The following is a 23,044-nucleotide window of genomic DNA, read 5'->3' on the forward strand; positions in this document are numbered from 1 at the left end:
AGTATTTGGTAGAATCACCAGTGAAGCCATATGCTCCTGCAGTTTTCTTTGTTGGAAACTCTTTGATTACCAGTTTAATCTCCTTATTCATTACTGGCCTGGTCAAATTTTCTTCACAATACAGTCTTGGTAGGTTGTGCATTTCTAAAAATTTTCTTCTAGGTTGTCCTACTTAATAGCATGTAATTGTTCATAGCAGTGTTAAAATTTTGTTTTGTAATTCTGTGATTATCAATTATAATGTCTCCTCTTTCATTTATACTTTTATTTACTTGAGCCTTTTCCCCCTTTAGTCTAGCTAAAGTTTTGTCAATTTTGTTTATATTTTTAAAAGTCAGCTCTTTGTCTCATTGATTTTTTCTATTGTTTTATATTATGTTTGAAAAAGATAGATGATGTGGCTTCCATCTTCCTAAATTAGTTAAGCCTTATTTTGTGGTCTAACATATGTATCTAGAGGAATGTTTTGTGTACATTTGAGAAAAAGGTCTATTCTGATGTTGATGGAATGCTCTGTACATCTGTAGGTCCATTTGGATAGTGCTGATCCAATCTGCTGTTTCTTTATTTTCTGTCATTGAAAGTGAGGTGCTAAAGCCCCTACTTCTGTTGCATTACTGTCTCTTCTTTCAATTTGGTTAATATTTACTCTATGTGTTTAGGGACTCTGATGTTGGGTGCATGTATAATTGGTGAATATATCTTGGTGAATTGGTCCCTTTATCATTATATAATGACTGCCTTGGTCTCTTGTAACAGTTTCTAACCTAAGGTCTACTTTGTCGGATATATGAATAGCTACAGGTATTCTCTTTTGGTTACCATTTTGTTTACATGAAATCTCTTTTTCCAACCTTTCACTTTCAGCTTATGTGTGTCCTTAAACCTAAAATATGTCTCTTGTAGGCAGCATATATTTGGATCATGTTTTTGTTTTTTACCTGAGCAGCTATTGTCTTTTGATTGAGGGATTTAATCCATTTACACCAAAAGCACTTACTGAAGGGTACCTGGGTGGCTCAGTCTGTTGATCATTTGTTTTCAGCTCAGGTTGTGACTCAGGGTCCTGGAATTGAGCCCTGTGTTGGGCTCCCTGCTCAGCAGGGTGTCTGCTTCTTCCTCTCCCCTGCCTCTCCCCCTGCTCATGCTCTCTCTCTCTCTCTCTCTCAAATAAATGAAATCTTAAAAAAAAAAAATAGAGCACTTACTGGTAGGTTGGACGTATTATTGTCATTTTGTTAACTGTTTTCTGATTTTAAAAAATAGTTCCTTGGTTCCTTTCTTTCTCTTGCTGTCTTCTCCTGTCATTTGATAATTCTATGTAGTGGTATGCTTTGATTCCTTTATTCTTTATACTTTGTGTACCTATTTTTTTAAATCTGTGTTTATCATGATGCTTACATAAAACATCATATAAAACAAGTTTTAACAGTCTACTTTAAGCTGAGAACAACTTGACTTTGATTGCACAGGAAACTCTATACTTTTACTCTCCCCCCATGCATATTGTGATTGATGTCAACATTTACATCTTTTTATATGGACTACCTAAATTAGTGTCATTATAATTTTTAAATACTTTTGTCTTTTAATTAAATTAATTAATTAATTTATCCATTCACTCATAAGAGATGCAGAAAGAGAGGCAGAGACACAGACAAAGGGAGGAAAAGCAGGCTCCATACAAGGAGCCTGATGCAGGACTCCATCCTGGGAATCCGGGATCATGCCTGAGCCAAAAGCAGATGCTCTCAACCACTGAGCCACCCAGGCATCCCTGTCTTTTAATTTTTATACAAGAATTGAAAGTGATTTATCCACCACCATAACAGTATAGAGTATTCTGATTTAACTATATACTTCCCTTTACCAGTGAGTTTTATTTCATGTGTTTTCATACTGCTAATTAGTATTTTTCTTCATTTCAGCTTGAAGAATTCTCTTTGGCATTTCTTGTAAGGCAGTTCTAGTGGTGATGAAAGACTTATCTGGGAAAGTCTTATCTTCCTTCATTTCTGAAGAACAGCTTGTCCAGGTATAGTATTCTTGATTGGCAGTTTTGACCTTTCAGCACTATGATTCTGTTATCCCATTTATTTCTGGCCTCTAAGGCTTCTGCAGAGAAATCTGCTGACTGTCTTATTGAGGCTATCTAGTTTGTTACAAGCCTCTTTTTCTTTGGCTTTGGAGAACTTGATTATTTTGTGTCTTGATGTGAGCCTTTTAAAATTCAACCTATTTAAAATTATTTAAGGTTTATGAATCTGGATGTTTATTTGCTTCCCCAGAATTGGGGAAATTTCAGCCATTATTTCCTTAAAATGGCTTTCTGCTTCACTCTCTCCCCTTCCCTGGACTCCCATAATGTGTAGATTTGTTCATTTTATGAAGTCCTATTAAGTCCTTTAGACTTTCTTCACTTTTTTTCATTCTTTTTGTTCCTCCGACAGGATCATTTTGAAAGACTTTGTCTTCAAGTTCACTCATTTTTTTTTCTTCTATTTGATCAAGTTTGCTTTTGAACTCATATATTTTTCTGTCATTGTATTCCTCAGATCCAGTGTTTGGGTTATCTTTGTATTTTTTTATTCCTACGTCTTTGTTGATATTCTGTTTGTTCATGTATCATTTTCCTGATTTCATGGTCTATCCATGTTCTATTCTCAGTGAGCTTTTTAAAAAACAAATTAAATATATATATATAAATATGATAAATATATTTTATATATTTTATAAATATATAAATATATATTTATTATTTAATTATATTATATATAAATATATAACTTATATAAATTATATAAATTTATATAAATATTATTTATATATTTATATATTTATTATTTAATTATATTATATATAAATATATAAATAATATAAATTATATAAATTTATATAAATATTATTTATATATTTATATATTTATATATAAATATATATTTATATATAAATATATAAATATGTATAATATATATATATATTTTTTTTAAATGTAATCTCTACCCCCAATTTGGGGCTCAAACTCAAGACCCAGAGATTATGACCCTGGATCCTCCAACTGAGCCAGCCAGCACCCCTAACTCACTGACCTTCTTAAAGATGATTATTTTGAATTATACTTCTGCTACCACCACAAGGAGGTAGTCCACTAGTCTCAGGAAGTTAAGAGACATGTAGCTAAGAGCCTCACATCCCCAGCTATAACTAGCTTACACTGGCTGACAACCAGCCAATTACCAAGCAAGAGAACAAGCCCAACTAAGATAAGCAGAGCCTCCCACCCAATTCTGAGCTGATCTTAGTTAGATGTGTGAGAAACAAATACTGTTATTCAGGTTTCATGGTTGATTGTTACGCAGTATTATTGTGATTGACAACTGCTACATATAGCACAAAAGTGGTGTGTGCAAGCCCACAAATGTTGAGAAGAGGTGGGGGGGTGGGCAGGGAAAGAAAAGCGTAAATCAAGAACAAATTTCTGTTCCATTGAGGATAAAACATTGCCCTCTCAAGATGAAAGGTGCTCAGTGTGATCCACCTGCCCCCAGAGGTCTGGCTGGTGTGGGGTGGATATAGAATCAGTCCTGGCTTCTTTCTCATTCATGTCTTCCCAGGGGAGGAGTGATTTAAACCAAGTGAAGAATTTGGAAGATGTAAATAAGATGTGCAGAGCCCAGGGCACCTGGATGGCTCAATCAGTTAAGTGTTTGCCTTCTACTCAGGTCATGATCCCAGGGTCCTGGGATCCAGCCCCACATCAGGTTACCATGCTCAACAGGGAATCTGCCTCTCCATCTCCCTCTGCCCCTCCCCCATGCTCATGCTCTCTCAAATAAATAAGATCTTGAAAACAAATGCTTAAGATGTGCAGAGCCCAGTTCTCAGTAGCTGGCTTGCCCACAGACAGCCTGTTATATTTTTAGCTTCTCTTCAAGTCACAATGTTCTGATCCCCAATAATTAGTTTCTTTAGGTGCAACACCCACTAGTCCTTGGGAGGTTTGTTTGTCAAAAAATGGATTATCTATGTAAAAGGCTGCAAGTCCCTTTGCAGAAGGCTAGGTGGAAGGCAGAAATGTCATAGCAAAGTCCTTCCTCAAAGGTCCCTGGACTCTCCCTTAAATGTCTATAAACTGACTAAAGGAGGTTATGACTCCAGTAGAGTAGTTCTTGTCCACCTTTTTCAAACCTACATGTTAGCTTGTTATATAAATAATTGGGGGAGGGGCATCAAGAAACCCAAATTTCTATGTCCACTCCCCCTAGGATCTCATTACAGCAGCCATGTCTCCTATGAGAAGCGGCCCCCTTTTCAATACTGTTTCCTCCCACCACCATGGACATCACAGAACATTTCAAATGCTGCCCCTCCCACAGGCACCCCCTCAACTTATCTTGTGTGGGAGAGAAGTGATAAAATGGGGAGTGTTTTGGGACACCTGGGTGGCTCAGGGGTTGAGCATCTGCCCTTGGCTCAGGTTGTGATCCTGGGTCCTAGGATTGAGTTCCACATCGGGCTCCCTGCTGGGAGTCTTCTTCTCCCTCTGCCTCTCTGTGTCTCTCGTGAATAAATAAATAAAATCTTTTTTTTAAAAAATGGGGTGGGCAGCCCCAGTGGCGCAGCAGTTTAGCGCCGCCTGCAGCCCGGGGTGTGATCCTGGAGGTCCGGAATTGAGTCCCACGTCGGGCTTCCTGCATGGAGCCTGCTTCTCCCTCTGCCTGTGTCTCTGCCTCTCTCTGGCTCTCTCTGGATAAATAAATAAATAAATGTTTTAAAAAAATGGGGAGTGTTTCAAAGGGGTTGGAGCTTTGAATGTCTCAATCTTTCCAAATCTCCTACACACCATCATTCCAACTGCCAGGATCCTATTTCCCTAGGGCCACCCGAACTTTTCATGTTACAAATAGAGCAAGGCTACTAATTCAGCTGAGTAAGTCTGACTTGCAGGATCAAGGTGTTTGTAGAAACCCTTCTATATCTCTGATCTGGACACTCCTCATAGTTTCTGAATTTGTCTATGATGACAGCTATAAGCCCTTCACCCCAGGAAGAAGATGATGCACTCCAGAAGGCTAACCACAGGCACTAATCAGTTATTTCACTGCCACATGCCTTGGTCTTCTAGCTTCCCATCCCATGACTCAACATTGAATTCTAAGTATCCCACATTTCCCTCAGATTTATTATCTTCAACACATTCTCTGGTATCAATTTCCCTATCAGGGCCCTTTTGGGTTGCAACTAACACTGGATAGTAAAGCAAATAAGGCATAGACTAAGATACTGGGTCACCCAGAGAATCAAAGAAGAAACTAAACCGTTCTCAAGGACAGTTACCAGAACAGCTCTATCTATACAGGAACTAATAACAGTAAATGCTATCACTGGAATGACTTCTTGTGTGTCCTGCTCAGGGAGCCCAACAGAACCAGGCTCAGCCTTTGGTTGAGGTAGGGGCAGGACATTATGGCATACCCACACAACTGAGTAGTCTTCAGAAAGAGAAAAGGATTTTTTTTTTTTTGGTTGGTAAAAACAGCAAAAACCATACAATAACAAAGCCAGCTCATGTGAGAAAGGTTAAAGATACAGGAGTTCTTAGGAAACCTCAAAGTGGGCAGTTCAGCCAGGATCCACAAGGTACTGGGGTAGGTGAGGCACCAGGTGTCCCACAATTTTTTTTTTTTAAAGAGGTATTCTTGGATCCCTGGGTGGCTCAGCGGTTTAGCACCTGCCTTTGGCCCAGGGTGTGATCCTGGAGTCCCGGGATCGAGTCCCGCATCGGGCTTCCTGCATGGAGCTTCTCTCTCTGCCTGTGTCTCTGCCTCTCTCTGCATATACACTCTCATAAATAAATAAAATCTTTTAAATAAATAAATATAAATAAATAAATAAATAAATAAATAAATAAATAAATAAATAAATAATAAATAAATTTTCTAAACCACAGTATTAACATTTTTATCTAAGGGGTCACTTTTGTTTATAGTTTTTTGCTTGAGAGAATCTCATATTTGAGATTAAAAATTAAAAATGCTGACTTAAGTAACTGAAATATATTTGTGTTTATATCAAGTTTAAAAACACTACTGGAATAGAGTGCAGTTAAAAATGTGGTGGTACGCCTGGGTGGCTCAGTGGTTGAGCATCTGCCTTTGGCTTGGGGTGTGATCCCGGGATTCGGGATAGAGTCCCACGTCAGTCTCCCTGCAAGGAGCCTGCTTCTCCCTCTGTCTCTCTGTGTCTCTCATGAATAAATAAAATCTTTAAAACAATTTTTTAAAAATGTGGAACTATGTAATATTAAAATATCTAAGGAGGAGTTTTTGAAAAATGGAGTAAGACTTGTAAGCCAAACTTAAAAGGCCTAAGGGGGCACTAAACTTTTGGATTTATAACAAAAAACCCTATTTACCAACCCCAAACACTTAGAATGGACAAAAGAAGAAACTGACACATACCTTATTTTTAACTTTATTTTTATTGTTGACACTATTACAGATAGATAGAACAACCACAACCATATTAACAAACCAAAAACCTGTGCACAGAAACAAGATGAAGAAAATATATCAAGATGTTAACCACAGTCTTTGGATGGTGAAAATATGGGTGAGTTTCTCTTCTACATTTCTGCAACTTCAAAGTTTCTATAATGAATACATACAGTGTTTATAATGGAAATATATGTAATAAAGGTAGATTACCAAAACACTATGATAAAGACCATTTGAGGAAACCAACACAAAATATTTAACCATAATCCCACAACAACCACCCAACTATTTAACTGTTTTCCATATTTCTTCCCATCTTTAAACTCTATGTATACTTCTCATTAACATCCTAATTATCATAGACTGGTGCACAAATCAAGATGTTAACAGCAACTGTTGCTGGGTGTTGGGAATATGGATGAATTTCTTCTTTTCTTCTAGTTTACTGAATTTTCCAGTTTGCTATGAGTATGTATTACATTTGTGATGGAGAAATACATACATAAGATTTAATACCAAAACACCAAAGGTCATTCAAGGAATTTGAGACAATATATTTAACCATAATCCCACAATGACAACACTATTTTAATTATTTTCCATATTTTTTAGACTTTATGCATACATATTTAATACCAGTATAATCACAAGCTTGTGCACTAAAACAAGATGGAGGAAATAGATCAAGATGTTAACAGTAGTTGTTGGGTGTTGGGTATATGGGTGACTTTTTTCTTTTCTAATTTACTGCATTTTCCAATTTTTCCTCTGGGTATGTATTATGCTTGTAATGGAAACAAACATAATAAACTTTATTATCAGAACACTATTATAAGGAACATTTGAAAACATTAAGATGAAAGTATTTAACCATAATTCCACAAAGATAACGTAATAGCTATTTTGAATACACATTTTGACACAGTTATAATTATAAACCTGTGCACAGAACTAAGAATAAACAAGATGTTGAAGAGTGTATTTGTCTTTGGATGGTTGGAATATGGATTTTTTTCCTCCACTTTTCTGTATTTTCCAAGTGTCTGATAATGAGTTCAAATTATGTTCACAATGGAAACGTGATTATAAACCTTTTAGTAACACTACCATAAAGAACATTCAAAGAATTTAAGAAAATAATGCTCAACTATAAGCCTACAACAACACAACAGCTTTTGACTATAAGCATACATTTTTAATCAGTTATAATTGTAGTATAAATATAATTCTGTGTCCTGCTTTTTCCACTCAATATTCTGTAAATATATTTCCACGTTGCTACATAACTCTTCATGATTATCATTTTTAAACAGCTGCATAACAGCCCATGGATACCTTCATGTAATCATTCTGCTGTTTGGCATTTATGTTGTTCCTAATTTTTCACTAACATAAGGTTGGAATGGACACCCTGACATTAAGCAAGTTAATACTGCCAACAGTGATAAACCCAAATTCACCCCAATAATATCAATGCTGGTTCCCACCTAAAGGGTCCTCCTGTGATGTGGGGCCTCAATGCTCCTTGGATGTCTATTCCGACCTCAGGTCTTTGTATGCAGCTGGCTCTTACCTACACTGAAAAGGCCCCTTCTTAACTGCCCAGGGGATCCTGCTCAGTTCATTCTCACTAACCTGGCCTTCTAAAGCCCTGCTTTCCATGCTTCCTTCTGTCTGCTTCCTTACCCTCCTAGATCTGGTGATGAATTAGGACCCCCTTTGGCTTTCCCATCTCTGCTTCATGCTTTCAACACAACCTCCCTCGACTTTGGCATTCCCTGCAGCTCTGACATACACTTCCCAAGCCCCAACCATTGTGGATCTAGGAGAGTGAGATTTAGACACATTCCTCCAGCAATGTGGGAATTAATAATTTTGCTTGCTCAAATTATCTGCTGTTATCTTTTGCTCACTTAATCTATAGATCCACTTAAATTAAATTTTTTTTTCCAGCCAACTCAAAGCCAAAAAATTTAATAGTCATTATGCAAGGGGAGGGGAAGCAAAAGGAACACAAGTGGTCCACAGAACAGGACACAGGAAACCTCAAGCTATGAGGTCGATTTGTGATTAAGTGGAAAACTGAGGTTATCACACAAACGTGACACTAATGGGTAGCTCGGAAATACTTAGAAGGGTTGAAAGAGGGAGGAACGGATGGTAAGGAAACAAATTAAGGCTGCTGGGGAACCTGAGTCCATGTTAAGCTTAAGTTGACTGTAAAGAAAGTTTTTTTTTTTTTTTTTTAATTCTTAAAATGGAAGTTAGACACGGGGTGGAGGGTCAGACAGGTGAAGACAATAATTAAGCAATAGAAAGCTCTAAGGATACTAGCTCCTGGGCACCCAAGGTGCAAAATGATTTGTGGCAGTATAATACTAATGAAGCCACACTGCTACTTGTCTCTTAAGGCAGGAAGCACACAAAGGAAGTGATGGAAGTTGTAAGCCTGCATCCTTATTTACAACATGAAAGCCTCTCCCTCTGGTTCTCAATCATCAGTAGGCACTACTGTGATCTAGTGATGGTTGCAATCCACTTTTTAAAGGCAAAAGCATAACATTTACAGGGAAAAGTTTCAGCTTTTGTAAATTTGCTATCAAACACACATCAAGTTGGTTTTAAAAAAACAAACTTGTAATATTTTTGCATGACAATCACTGCAAGGTACAATGTGGCAACCAACCACTTTGGGTCACAAAAGGCCAATCCACATATTGTAAAAGCTTACACAGCATTAGGTTCCAAAGCATAAGGTTCCAAAGGGTTGGTGTAGACAAAATGGTTGAAGAGGAAGTTCCAAGTACTTCTCTTTTCAAACAGCAAAGAATAAAAGACACTTTAACCTTTCATGCTTACACTTTTACAGGAATACTTAAGGGTAAGGAACAACACAATTACTCAAAACAATACTGATGGGGTTCAAATAATGTACAATAAGTCTTTCTCAGAATCTAAGATACTTAGAAATATATTCTAATTTGTTGCTCTCTTCCTCCTCCAAAAAAAAAAAAAAAAAAAATTCAGAGTACCAGGTAAGGTACTCTGCACAGTAAACTGTAACTGTATATCATAATAAATCCAAATATATGTGACTACTGTTTTGCTATGATATGCTATTTTATATACATTGCAGGGAACATTATATATAGGTTACAGAAGTGTCATTTACAGTTGACTGGGGCAATTTCTGTAATCTTGAAAGCTTCTAAGGTTTTCCCTCAATATGATTACTCAGATGAAAAGTAGGTGCTATAGCTTTCCCATATGCCTACACCAATGTTTGATGGGAGAGAGCTAGGACCAAGGGAGTTTCCACCTTTGGTCTCTTTCTAGTCTGAGTTTTCTGATGTTAAAAGTCAGGTGTGTATACGCCAAGATAAGTTTCCTTCTGACGTTATTATGGATTGGTTTGAAGTATCTGGTTTAGTAAGGGTCAAGTTCTAAATGAAAGTTTTCTAACCTTTATACTTGTGTTCTCAGCCAGTATGAGTATTCTGGTGTCTAGCAAGGGACAGGCGATCACTGAAAAGCTGCCCACAGACATCACATTTGAAGTACTTGTCATCTGCCCTATCATTGTCACTAGTGCTGGTGCTGGCATGTTCAGTGTAGCGTGAGCTTTCCCCATAGACATTTCCAGGCTCAAATATTATCACCCTGGCATGGGTTTTCAGGTGCTCACCATAGGCTGAGTTGGAAGTGAAGGTTTCTCCACATTCCCTACAGTCATAGTATGGTTCTTCAACCTGAATCTCTTGATCTTCACCTTCTTCTTCTGGGTCTTCGATCCCTGCCCCATCTGGCTCATCAGCATCTCCCTCTGGCTCTTCAGCCTTTCCCTCTGGCTCTTCAGCTCTTTCTTCTGGGTCTTCGATCCCTGCACCATCTGGTTCATCAGCATCTCCATTGGGCTGTTCAGCCTCTCCATTGGGCTGTTCGGCCTCTCCATTTGGCTCCGCAGCCTCCCCATCTGGCCCTTCAGCCTCTCCATTGGGCTCAGCAGCCTCCACATTAGGCTCAGCAGCCTCCACTTCTGGTTCAGCAGCCTCTACTTCTGGCTCAGCAGCTTCTACATTTGATCCCTGGATTCGTAAAACTTCTCGTGGAACAAGGACATTGGCTTCCACCTCTTGGGCTCCTTCTTCTTCCTCTTCTTCAAGATGAAGCTTCTGATGTTTATTGAGAACTGTGTTATGAATAAAGGACTTCCCACAGTCCTTGCATTCATAAAATGGTGAATCTCTTTTGGGAGGCTCAGTAAGAAATGAGGTGTGAACAAAGGAGGCCCCATAATCATAGGGCTCATCCTTCTCATGAATTCTCATGTGCTCCCTAAGGTCTGCCTGACTGAGGAAAGATTCTCCACATGTTTTACACTCATAGTGTTTCTCTTCGGTTTGGCTTCTCTGAAATTCAGTGAGGGCTAGGCCTGGACTGACTGTATCTTCACTACTCTGGCCCTGCTCTGGTAAATCCTCTCCAGTATGAATTCTCATATGTTCACTAAGGACAGAGCCATGAATGAAGTCTTGTCCACACACATGGCATTGAAGAGATGTTCCTGCAGGAGGATTCTTCTGTGGGGCACGAGGCCTCCGTGGGTTAATGACCAAGGGTTGCACAAAAGGCTCATCATACCTTCTATGGCCATAAAATTGATCTTGCTCATGGATTTTCTGATGCTCAAAAAGGAATGAGCTATGAACAAAAGATTCCCCACATGCAGGGCATTCATAGAGCTGCTCTCCGATATAATCTTTCTGATATTCACTGACAGAATGGGTATGGATCACAGAATGTGTGTACTCACGACTATCGATGAGATACTCTCTGCCATGTACCTTCTGATGATCCTTAAGGTCTGCGCGATGTGCAAAGCCTAGCCCACAGTCCTTACATCCATAGATTGTGTCTTCAGGCTCATCCTGTTCATCTGGCTCTTCCTGTTCATCTGGCTCTTCCTGCCGAGGCTCTTCAGGCCGAGACTCTACCAGCCGAGGCCCATCAAGGCCTACGCCCTGAATAACAGAGTTTCCAAAGAGCTTCCGACCATGAAATTCCTCTCGGGCATAGATTTTCTGATGTGCACCAAGCTCTTCAATGGTGGCAAAGCATTCCCCACACTCCTTACATTTGTTGTGTACTTGCTGTTCAGCAAAACTCGTCTGTGCTTGCTCTTCAGTGTAACTCATCTGTGCTGGCTGCTGTGTGTAACTCATCCGTGCTGGTTGTTCAGTATAACTCATCCGCACTGGGTGTTCAGAGTAACTCAAATGCACTGGGTGTGCACTGTAACTTGCCTGTGCTGGTTGTTTGGCATAACTGGCCTGTGCTGGCTGTTTAGTGTAACTGGCCTGTGCTGGTTGCTTAGTGTAACTTGTTTGTGCTGGTTGTTCGGGGTACCTCATCTGCCTTGAGTTTGAGTGTTCAGCATAACTTGTCTGTGCTTGCTGTTCAGCGTAACTTGTTTGAGGGTCAGTAGAGGCTAAGCTGCGAATTACAGATCGTTCATAGTTTTTGCTTCCAGAGGGCTTCTTTCTATCGTGAATCTTCTGATGCTCAGTGAGGTCGGAGATACGAACAAAGGATTCTCCACACTCTGGACATTCATAGAATTTCTCTCTAGGGCGAAATGTTTGAGGTTCACCAAAACGTAGGGAGTGAATTACAGAGGTCTCATAGTTCCTGTGCTCGATGTTTTTTTTCTTAGCACGAGCCTTCTGATGTTCTCGGACATTTGAGCTGGGAATAGAGGATTCACTGGACCCCTGACTGGGAAGACTTTTCTGAGGTTCGATACGGGATACACTTTGTATGACAGAGTCCTTGTGGTTGTTACTCTTAGCCCCTTCATAAGGGGTCTCTCTGGCAGGAGTTTTCTGTTGCTTATCACAGAGATTTGAGAGGTAAGTGGAGGATTCTCCCTTCTCATCACATTGAACGACTTCGTTTCCACTGCAATTTTTGGGAGGTTTGAAAGCAGCTAAGGTATGGATAACAGATCTCTCATATTTCTTTCCTTCAGAATTATCTCCAGCATGGACTTTCTGATGTTCAATAACACCTGAGGTCTGAGTGGCAGATTCTGCAATTACTTGTGGTTTACTGGGCCCCACTGCACTGTGACAACTTTTCTGAGCTTTAGCAAAGGCTAAGCTATGAATAACAGACCTCTCGTATGGTTTCCTCTCACAGGCATTTTCTTTAGTGGGAATCTTCTGATTGTCATCAGGGTTAGAGCTAATGGTGAACGCCTTCTCATCCTCCTCATTTTCAGGTGGTCTTGTTATGGTATGACTCTTCTGAGATTCAGTGAATGGCACGCTATGAATGACAGACTTCTCGTACCCCCTGCCTTCATATAGGTTCTTTCGAGAATGAATTTTCTGATGCTCACTGAGGTCTGAGCTTTGCCGAAAGGCATCCCCACCATCCTTAAAATCATAGAGCTTCTCTTTTGAGTAAGATTTCTGATGCCTTTTAAGGGACTGACCAGGAATAAAGGTCTCCTCGCACACTTTACCTTTATTTTCAAATATGTTTCCTCTAGTATGGATCTTCTGATGTTCTTTCAGGGATGAGCTGTGATGGAAAGTCTCCCCGCACACCTTACATTCATACATTTTCTCTTTACCATACATTTTCTGAAGCTCATTAAGGCTGGGTTTAAAGCCTTCCCCACGCTCATTATCTTTGTCATCTCTACCATGTGTTTTCTGGTGGTCAATCAGGGCAGAACTATGAAGGAAGGTTTCCTTACACACCTTACATTCATAGAATTTATCTTTTCCATATATTTTCTGAAGCTCACTAAAGGTTGGGCTAGGCATGAAGGGCTCCTCATACTCCTCATCGTTACATTCTGCAAGATGCTCTCTAGCATGAATTTTCCGATGTTCAGCAAGAGCGGTACTCTTACTGAAGGTTTCCCCACACTCCTTACATTCAAAGCGTTTCCCCCCAGCCTGACTTTTCTGAACCTCACTGACAGCCACACTATGAATAAACGATTCACCGTACTCATAGAGGTTCTCTCTAGTATGCATGATCTGATGTTCGACAAATTCTGAAATCACACTGAAAGACCTCCCACACTCATCACAGACATAGGGCATTGCCCCAAAATCAAATGGGTGCGACTCAGTAAAGGAGGGTGCACTAAGGCTGCTCATACTCATGGCTTTTCTCATTTCACTACATTCAAAAGGTCTCTTCCGTGCATAGCCTTTCTGCTCATGAACTGAACCCTTCCCATCTGTGTCAAACTGATAGCGCCTTTTCCTTTCAAGAACTCTCTTTTTGGAAACGAGACTCGAATTCATATTAAAGCCTCCCCCAAAGGCATTCCCTTCATAGCCCCTCTCCTGAATCACTGACTCTCTCTTGTTGAATGAAACTCCTTTCCAGTCATTTTCTGGCCTTCTGGGGAACCTCTGTGACCGATCATTAGATTCTCTGGCCCTTCCCGATTTGGAGTTACGTGAAACATCCTTGATGAATTTTTCCATTATCACCCCGTGCGAAGATTCATCTTCACAAATCCCCCGCCGATGGGCCAACTTTTTGGTTTCAGGTGTGGTTTTCAGCCCTGGAAAGAAACCTCAATGTAAATACGCCCTAGTCCCTGCACCTGCACAGAGTAAGAGTGGGACTTGGGAGATGACAATAAGAGATTTACCAATATGTATGTATAGCTCCCGTCTCACTAACCAAAGTAGCTGCTAGCTGTGGTCTGCCTAGGGCTTACCTCGACTGGTGCTCGGGTAGGCGCCTCTCTTTGATCTCGATGAATGGCCTTGTGTCATGTGCGAGTGGCCATCGTCCTCGGCAAGCTGAACCCCTGTTCACAAGAATAATATGACCTACAACTTAGACAGCTATAGTCAAGCTGGGTATAAGATTCATTACCATAAGATGGTGCCTACCTTCCTACAAACCACTGACAGGAGGTGGCCCACACCCAATTTCCTGAATGTCTTCTAGGTGCAGCTCAACATCCTATTGTTCACTTCCCAGCTGATTCTAGCCAAAATTGTAATTAAATCTATTGTTTCCACCTAGAAATATGTACAGGGATGACCCATGTCCTGAAATCCAGTGCATCATTTTTCGTCTTCACCCTCCTGTAACCACCTTTTAAATCTGACACCCTCTTTTTCACTGGCCTCCATGGTTCTCTTCTTCCTTGACTCTTTTTTTCCAGCTGTTCTCTGAACACCAGAGCTCCTCAAGGCTCCACTGCCTTGGACAGCTCTCTCTTCCCAGCATCAGACCTGCACAGCCAACTGCTCATTACAACTAGAGCTAGATGACTTCGAGGACAGTCCAAACGTGAACTCAGGATCCCACTCTACACATGTATTTAAAAATCTTCACTGCCACCTCTCTAGAAAAAGTACCAACTCTTGTGGCAAGAGACACCTGGTATAATACACTCTTCCGCTAAAGCCAGAATGATTTCTCAAAACATAAACCTCATCAATCTACTTCTCTGCTTGACATATTTCAAAGGCTTCTTTTATTATCCTTAAAGTCCAAATATATGAATGTCAACTCTAATATCACACAGTTTTAAGAATAAAGGTGACGAGAAGCCCCAATGACTAGGTCTGGAGTACGTGACCGAAGCAGCTGCTTACCAAGAGAGAGCAGCTTCCTATAGTTCTCCATGTTGTCCTGAATCGGGTTCTGAGGCTTCCTGTCCTCAGTCAGGTTCACAACGTCCTGGTATGACACTGCATCCTAAAATACCAAACACAGACCTCTCAATGGAGTTTTTCTATGAGCATCTGAGAGAGAATTCTGGCACCATGGGCGCTACACATACAAAGATATGTAGAAAGTGCTCACAATGTTTGGGGTTCTGAGTGATCCAAGGCAAGTTTTACTACGGACCTACTTTGTACCTACCTTGGCGCTATACTCTGAGGAAGATCCAAAAGACGTATGACACATATTCCTTGCCCTCATGCAGCTTATAATTTGGTTGGAGAGAAAAGACTCATGAAACAATTAGAGAACAATAATCAATAAAGTGGGGTACAGATAATAAGTGCTAAACAGGTTCAGCAGAGGGACAGTTTAGGATTTTATAGAGGGGCTTGGGTGGGACCCTAAGTGGTTAAGACTCTGACACAGAGAAAAGGAATTAATGGGAGAGCTTCAACAGGCCAAACATTAACCATGTGTAGCATGTGCAGGGACAGAAGGAGAGCATGTCTCAGCAGACATCTGGTCACAAGGTGCGACTTAGGCATCTGTCTACAGTCCCACTGTGTCCTGTGCTCACCTTCACCGTACAACATGGATACATGGTGAGCTCTTCCAGAGGACAAGTTCCCAATAGCCCAGATGGAACTCTAAGCATGGAATGCCTTCATTTTATAGCTGCCTCTTCTGATTTAACAACTACATCTCAAAATAATTTTAAAATTCTCTGCATTACTCAGAAGAGTCTTCTGTGTAGGATCTTATGGGACTTTTTTTTTCTTTTTTTATTATTTTTTTTTCTTATGGGACTTTTTCTCACTGCTGCACAAAGATGTCACTGGCCTCAGGGAGGTGTGGTCCCATGGAGTACTGCACCAAGGCCTGGAGACAGACTTAAGGATGGACACGCATCATGGGAAGCCCACGTTTTGAAGCCAGAGGAAACTCAAGGGTCAAAGGAAAACTGTACCATTTATGAGCATGCAACCTTGGGAACAGAAAACTTTCTGAGCCTCAGGTTCTTCATCTGTAAAATGGAGAGCTAGGCACCAACCTGCCTTGCACTATTGTGGGTGAAGATTTTCAGCAACATGATGCATTGTTTAAAAATCAAGAAAAATTATGTAAAGAAAATGTAAATTACTATAGTACTATGTAAAAGATATTTTGATATTAAATTTATTATAGTTAGTTGCTGAGAAGCAGCATGGACATTACAGCCATGTAAAATATATCAGAAAAAGTATGCGCACAATTAGATGGATCTCCTATGGAGAAAGACAGGCACATACACTGGGATTTAAAAGGAAAGCTTCATTTATGCAACTGCCAATATCCAATGATAAGAAACAAAAACCACAACCAAAACTAAGCAGAGCTTCAAAAATGGAATTCTTTCTAGGTCCAGGCTGAAAATTCCTAACAATGAACAAGCTACATAGCCCAAGAGGCACTGCAAACTCAGTACAACTGTCACCCTATAAAGCTAATTGCATCATTTTTGCTGAGTGTCAATTTCCTTCTGTCCAACAGCAAGTTCAATAGCAAAAGCTGCGCTATGTTCCAGTTTGTGAGACTACTTCCTAAGTCCCAGCACTGGTTTATCATACTGTGAAGGAAAGAATGGGTAGGAACATAAATGCATTTGTAGTGAGAGGAAGGAAACCAGGGCTCCTAATTTGGGGGATTAGCAGAGGAACAGATGAAGTCAAGAACATGGACACAGAGAATCAGAAGGGTCACCACGCCTGGTGTTGACAGACCCCCAAGGGCAATGGCAAAGAGAAGTGGCTATTTTTCATATTCTTCTCTCCATTTGCCTGAGTAAAATAAATGCATGTTAAATTTTGAACTACGTTGTTCCTATGAAAGAAAAATGATGCTCTGATTTAAAATGAAGTTAATCTATGTAAGTGGCCATCTCTAAAGCAGTTGGCCAATTTATATCTGTAATCAAAATGGCATCTAAATTTGTACAAGATGCAGTCAAGTACCACCTGAATGGGCACCGCCCAGAGAGCAATGCAGCATAGCTTCCCTTTCATGGCAGAATCCACACCATTAGTGATTCAGAGATCTACAAACACTGGTAAAAGATGATGAGGATTTTCTGTTGTGCACATCCTCAAGATATAATTTACATCTGCTGCTGCTGCTGCTGCTATTCCTACCACACTAAGTTAGGAGCAATCAGTGGCTTCTAGACTTTTAGATGACAGCCCTAGAGCGAACTCTTCTCTGTGTCAAAGAAGGGCATTCTTTTTTTAAGTAGGCACCATACCCAGGATGGAGCCCAATATGAAACTTGAACTAAAGACACTGAGACCAAAACCTGAGCTGAAATCAAGAGTTGGATGCTTAACCAACTGAGCCATCCAGGCTCCCATCAAGGAGGGGCATTTAAAAAGCAAAATAAGACAATAGCCAATTACTAATCTATCACCTTTATTTCATAATTTTAACACTACCAAAATAAGGACACTTATATTTCTCATTTCCCCACATATCACAGTGAAAACTTAGTTCCCATCTGGCACAGCAGTGCTCAGGAGTCACTGATATTCATCACAGACCACCTACATGGGTGGCAAACGCATATCAATTAGACTTTTTTCATCATCAAGAGAGAGTCTATGATTTTTTTTTAATCTAGATTCCTAAAATTTTGGTCAATTTGGTTTCTTTAAATAAGGCACAAAATTAGCAACAAACTAAGTGCATCACAAACTTCAATTGTTTCCCTGACATATGGGCATCTGGCCTGGAGGAAGTGAGTCACCTCTGACCTTCTTCCACATCCCCTCCCCTGTCAGTTACTCTTGCTGCAGGAGCTCTGCTTTCAGTATCTGGACCCTATCCTTCCTTCTCATACAGACCTGTGGATCCTTGCTTGCCTTTAGGACAGAGGACAAAGGAGAGACCTCTCAGGGTAAGATACAAAGCCCTCTGTCAGCTGATCCCAAGTCATATATCCCACTGCAGGAACCATTATTAATATATCTCAGTGCACTGGGGATAGAACTGAGCTCTTTGCTTGGCTACAGGACACCAGTGACCAGGCCTACCCGTGCCTCAGGCTATCTTGGGTCTCTTGCCCTCTATGTTCTGCCCAACCTGGTCTTTGTTTGGTTCCTGCCTCAGGGCCTTTGCCTGGGCTCTGACTCCAACACTATACCCAGCCAACTGTTCCTGTCTTTCAGATGTCAAATGTTACTGCCTTCAAGATATTTTCTTTTCAAATCTAAATCAAGACCCTCATGACAATTTGTCATAACCCCCAATTTTTCCTTAGCAGCAATCTGTATAATGAGCAGTCATATATGGTATTTATATATAAACTTATTACTTATTTGTGGGATGGTTGAATGCCCTTCTCTGTTGTAAGGTTCAAAGTTTCCAGGGCATTCAGGGACCCTAATTATCTCAACCACCACTGTACCCCGGACATGGGGGAAGTCCTTATCATTAATAGTAAGATCAGATGCAGGCTCCACACACTCAGCCACCCCCTTCCTCTCAGAGCCCTTTCCATGCTATGGCTCCTCTTCATAATGCCATGTTGTACATCACCTTTGTTATTAAAGGTCAGCTCAAATCTCAAGTCCTTTTTTCCTTCACCAATTTTCTAGCACATCACCTCTTAAAGTTACAGCCATAACCACTGACAGGTAGGCTGTGCCAACCACATGCCAGACATCATATTAAGCACTTCACAAGTACCTAAGAATCGCACTCACTCCTCCCAGCAACCCTGTTAAGCCAATCGCCACATCCATCCTGCAGATGAGGAAACTGAGGTTCAGCTTGCTTAAGTAAATGGTTGGAGGCTGCACACCCAACAGGTGGCAGAGTTGGGCTTCGAACCCAGCTCACGTTGGCTATAGAGCCTCTGCTCTCCTTTGCCAGTCTGCTGTATGGCTTTGCAACTTCCCTGGCTCCCCACAGTGGGCTGGCCAGAAAGATCTCCAGAACAGTTCTGCTTCTCTGGCCCCACAGGGAACAACTGACATGACCAAAGTACCACATGACCCAGATGCTGAGCGGATAAGTGTTCCTTCTGACTTCATGGATAAATGAGAAAATGGGAGTCACCCCAGCCACTTGCCACTTCTGGGAAAGGGCATGGGCTCTTTGCAGGGAATAACTGGCCCCAATCCCTGCTGGGATTATAGGGAGTGGATGAATTATAGGGAGTGGATTACCCTCTCTCGGTAAAGAAAGGCATTTCTGCCATGAAAGGAAGATGGCCTTTCCAGAAAGAGAGGAAGCCTAAGCATACCTGGGATCTTGACTCATAATCCATCACAGAGTCCCTACGTTTGCGCTCTCTTTCCGTCGCAAAACTTGTTTTCTCCATCAGAGGAAGGGAAAGATCCCGTTGAGGAAGTCCTGGGAAGAGAAAAGGCATTGGGAAGGAACAAGAACCAGTCTAACCCTGCATACTCATCAAGGACATCAGAGTGTGGGACTTACTGCTTCTGGGATTCCTGGTATATGGCCAGCGGTCTCGAGACTCCAGGTCTCTGCTTCTGCCTCTCCGCTCACTCTCCCGGTCCCAGTCTAGCTCCCAGTCCCGTTTCCGATCTCGGTCCCAGTCCTGGTCCCATTCCCGGTCTCGGTCACCTGAGAAAGCCAGACACTGGTTAACAAGTGCTTGGACACCTGTGCTCTCCCTCCACGTACACACATAGCACTTGGGAAAGGAACACTCTCCTTGCTCCTCCCTTAAGGAAATGGATCCCACTCTGAGGTCTCCAGACTCCCTAACAGGATCTGGGCTCTTCCTATTACCCTACACTTGGAACCCCACCCATTGCTGGAGGCTTTGCCTAAGTGGGGCACATTGCAAAGCAAGTTCCAAAGGCTGGCTTAGAGGTTAATTCTTCTTCGAACACTTCTGTTGGTTTCCCAGTTCCTACACAGACAAGCCCACACTCAGGACAATGACTTTAGACCCTCTACTGTTGGGTTCACCCCTGACAATCTTCACAAACACATTACACTACTTCAACAAAACACATCCCCTCCCCAAAAGCAAGCCTCCTTTTAAAAAGGTCACTGAAGAACCTTTAGCCAAAAAAAAATCAGCTTTTAGAGAGAGTAGTGATGAACTTTGCCCCTCACAGTGGGGAGGCTGTGGACATACCTTCAAACAGCCTGCTACAAATTTCCAACAGCTTTAAATACTGTCTCATTATTTAAAAAGAAAATTGTATATCATGCCACATACTAGTGTCTTTGATATTAAAAATGTCTCTTTAGGTCATCAATTAATTTACTTTCCCCTCAGACCTGTGAGTAGCAGCAGTGGCCCTGGGGAAGGAGCTGCTGTCTTCACTGAAGGTTTCATGCCCACTGCTGTACTTCCATGCCACATGGCAGTCTTGGTGAAGGGAAGCTAGATTGAAGTCTGGAAGCATGCCCCAACAGGGGCATATTCTGACAGGGTTACTCACTGCAGAAAGAAGAGGCGGAGCGTGGTGGTGGGGACTCTGCTCCCTTTCGGCTCATGCTGTCTTCACTGTGGATGTCACTGTTGTTGTCGTCTGAGAGGACACCAGACAATGACTTAATGCTTTATCACCTCTTGCCTGTGTTCTCAAATAGCTCCTCCAAGTGGAGTCTGTCCTTGCCCCCACCCCCCTACCCACCCTCCAGAGCAAGCTAGATCTGATCCTAGAGGATCAGATCCTCTCATTCCTCAGCTTCCTACTGCTCCTTGGTGGGCAATGTGACTGCAACTCCTCTCCCATCTCATCTCTAAACAGCAGCCACAGATACCTCTCTGGATAACACACCCTCTGTTTCACAAAAGGGAACCAGGCCCAGGGCTGTGAGGCCCACAGGGGCTCACCAGTTCCTCACGGAGGCCCTCACTTAAGTATTGCTCTTCCTTCTCACACCACCTTGGGGTGGGTGGTCCTTAACCAAGGCATTCTACTTCCCAGGTGACATTTGGCAACATCATGTTGTGGCTGTCACGGCTGGGGAGATAGTGCAACTGGCACCCTGTGGGTAGAGAGGGGCAAGAGGTGTCACTGTACGTCCTATATCGAGCTGGCCCCCCAGAAGAGAATGATCAAGCCTCCAACACAAGCAGTGCTGAGGCTGCGAACCCCAGGGAGCTCACACTCCCCTGACTGCCTCCAACATGCTTCTACAAAGTCTCACCTCCTGGCTCATACATCCCCTTGTAATTTTCCAGCAGAGTAACTAGCTTCTCACAGTTCTCTGGCTTTTTTGCCCGCACCCAAGGCTTGATCTTTTCTGGAAGGATGGTCAGGTATTGCTCAAGGACCAAGAGCTCAATAATCTCCTCCTTAGTGCGAGTCTCCGGCTGCAACCAATCGAGGCAGAGGTTTCTGAGTTTGAACAGCGTCTTCCGAGGCCCAACAAATTCCACGTAGAGGAAATTCCGAAACCTCTGATGAAAGAATTCAGGGTCAGTTGCACCTTCTCTTATGGTGGCATCCGGCTCCTTAGTCAAGTCACTGTCTAGCTCATACACATCTGGAACCCAAGACTTCTTGGGTTTGGTGGCAGACAAGTACTTTGGAGGCAGCATTTTTCTAAGTAAAATTTTCACTGGAGGAACCAAACATGAGTCAACAGGAAAGACGCAGCAGCCTGTGACAGTCAGTACTCAGGGACCTGTAGATCGTAAGGAGATATACACATGTCCCAGAAGTTGAGGATCAGGCAGCAGAGTGGGGCTGCCCTACATGGGGCATCAACAATGCTTTGTGAACAGGCCAAGGGGGCTGGGATGCAAAAACCCGCAATAAACAGACACACAGATAACACACAAAGTTGGCCTCACATGGGAGCTACAACCAGGACCTCTTGGCACCACTCAGACCCCTTTCAAAGTTAGCCCTGCTACTAACTGGTTTTGTGACCGTGGGCAACTATTCAATGTCCTGGAGTCTGTACCCTTATTTACACATGGGGAACAAAAGCCCTCAGCGCCTTTAAAACTGTGAAATTAAGTAAGTCAATATACCTAAAGGCCTAACTACCCCATGTCTACACATGGGCAATGCTCAAGGTAGCCATTACTGAAACTGGAGGTCAATTTTTTTCTCAGCAAAGATGGAAAGGAGACTATAGGGAATGGGGACCAAATTGCCATTTCTGATTATTCCTGAACATCTCCATTGTTGTGGAAAGTTCTACTGGCCAGAGTGGCACAGTCTGCATGTATACTTAGGAATCCTTCCATCAGCACCGCACACTCTTCTGATGAGTGCGAGTCCCAAAACCCAGTCTGAGGCTCTGCTAACGGCACTTCCTCAGGTAGGCTTCTTGATGTACTTCATCTCTTCGGTGTTGCAAGCACTCATCACATTTATTTTTAAATAGTTAACATGCCCCTCTCCCGATAGCAAACTGTAAACTCTACTAAATGGATTGATTAGAGATTAACTTTTCTATTCTTGTGTCCTCTAGTGCCTGACACAAAGTCAGGTATCAACACTAAAATAACATACTGAAAATAACAAACACAAATCCACTTTAGAATTGGTTTTAGATAAAGGCATATGTTACTGTGTGCCTGCAGAAACACAGCAAAGTTTCTGGGGAGAGAGAACATCCTGGGTTAACCTCTCTGCCACTGCTTTTAAAAGACATTCTGGTGTGTTGCCTCCTCTCAACCCTCCCCCCCCCACTTTTCTAGCAGCCCCTTCTTGGTATTCCTAGACAACTGGGTGGGAAGCCATTGGGGGTATACATGAAGCTCTCTTACAATGCTGCCTAGTACACTGGGGGAAAATTAAATGCAATTTTGATGAAGCTACAGAAACCCTATACAGGTGATAAACAGATTACTCTGT

At 41.8% G+C, this 23,044-nt stretch overlaps 1 protein-coding gene across 8 annotated transcripts in view; it reads right to left on the minus strand.

Moving 5' to 3' along the window:
- Window positions 1-6,462: 6,462 nt before the first annotated feature.
- The window catches only part of PEG3 (paternally expressed 3), a 32,496-nt gene continuing 15,914 nt past the window's right edge, over window positions 6,463-23,044 (minus strand). For 5 of the 8 annotated variants that reach the window (XM_025988614.2, XM_025988616.2, XM_072760376.1 and 2 more), the window contains 7 exons: window positions 21,381-21,860; window positions 20,666-20,755; window positions 19,683-19,832; window positions 19,489-19,598; window positions 15,140-15,242; window positions 14,248-14,340; window positions 6,463-14,088 (listed from right to left, as the gene is read on the minus strand). In XM_025988614.2, the coding sequence (XP_025844399.2) occupies window positions 9,977-14,088; window positions 14,248-14,340; window positions 15,140-15,242; window positions 19,489-19,598; window positions 19,683-19,832; window positions 20,666-20,755; window positions 21,381-21,774 (5,052 nt within the window). In that variant the 5' untranslated portion in view covers window positions 21,775-21,860 and the 3' untranslated portion in view covers window positions 6,463-9,976. The remainder of the gene's footprint in view (window positions 14,089-14,247; window positions 14,341-15,139; window positions 15,243-19,488; window positions 19,599-19,682; window positions 19,833-20,665; window positions 20,756-21,380; window positions 21,861-23,044) is intronic. The other 3 variants (XM_025988617.2, XM_072760421.1, XM_025988618.2) reach the window with 1 other exon arrangement.

This window comes from Vulpes vulpes, chromosome 1 (assembly GCF_048418805.1).
Source record: "Vulpes vulpes isolate BD-2025 chromosome 1, VulVul3, whole genome shotgun sequence".
NCBI classification, from domain to species: Eukaryota; Metazoa; Chordata; class Mammalia; order Carnivora; family Canidae; genus Vulpes; species Vulpes vulpes.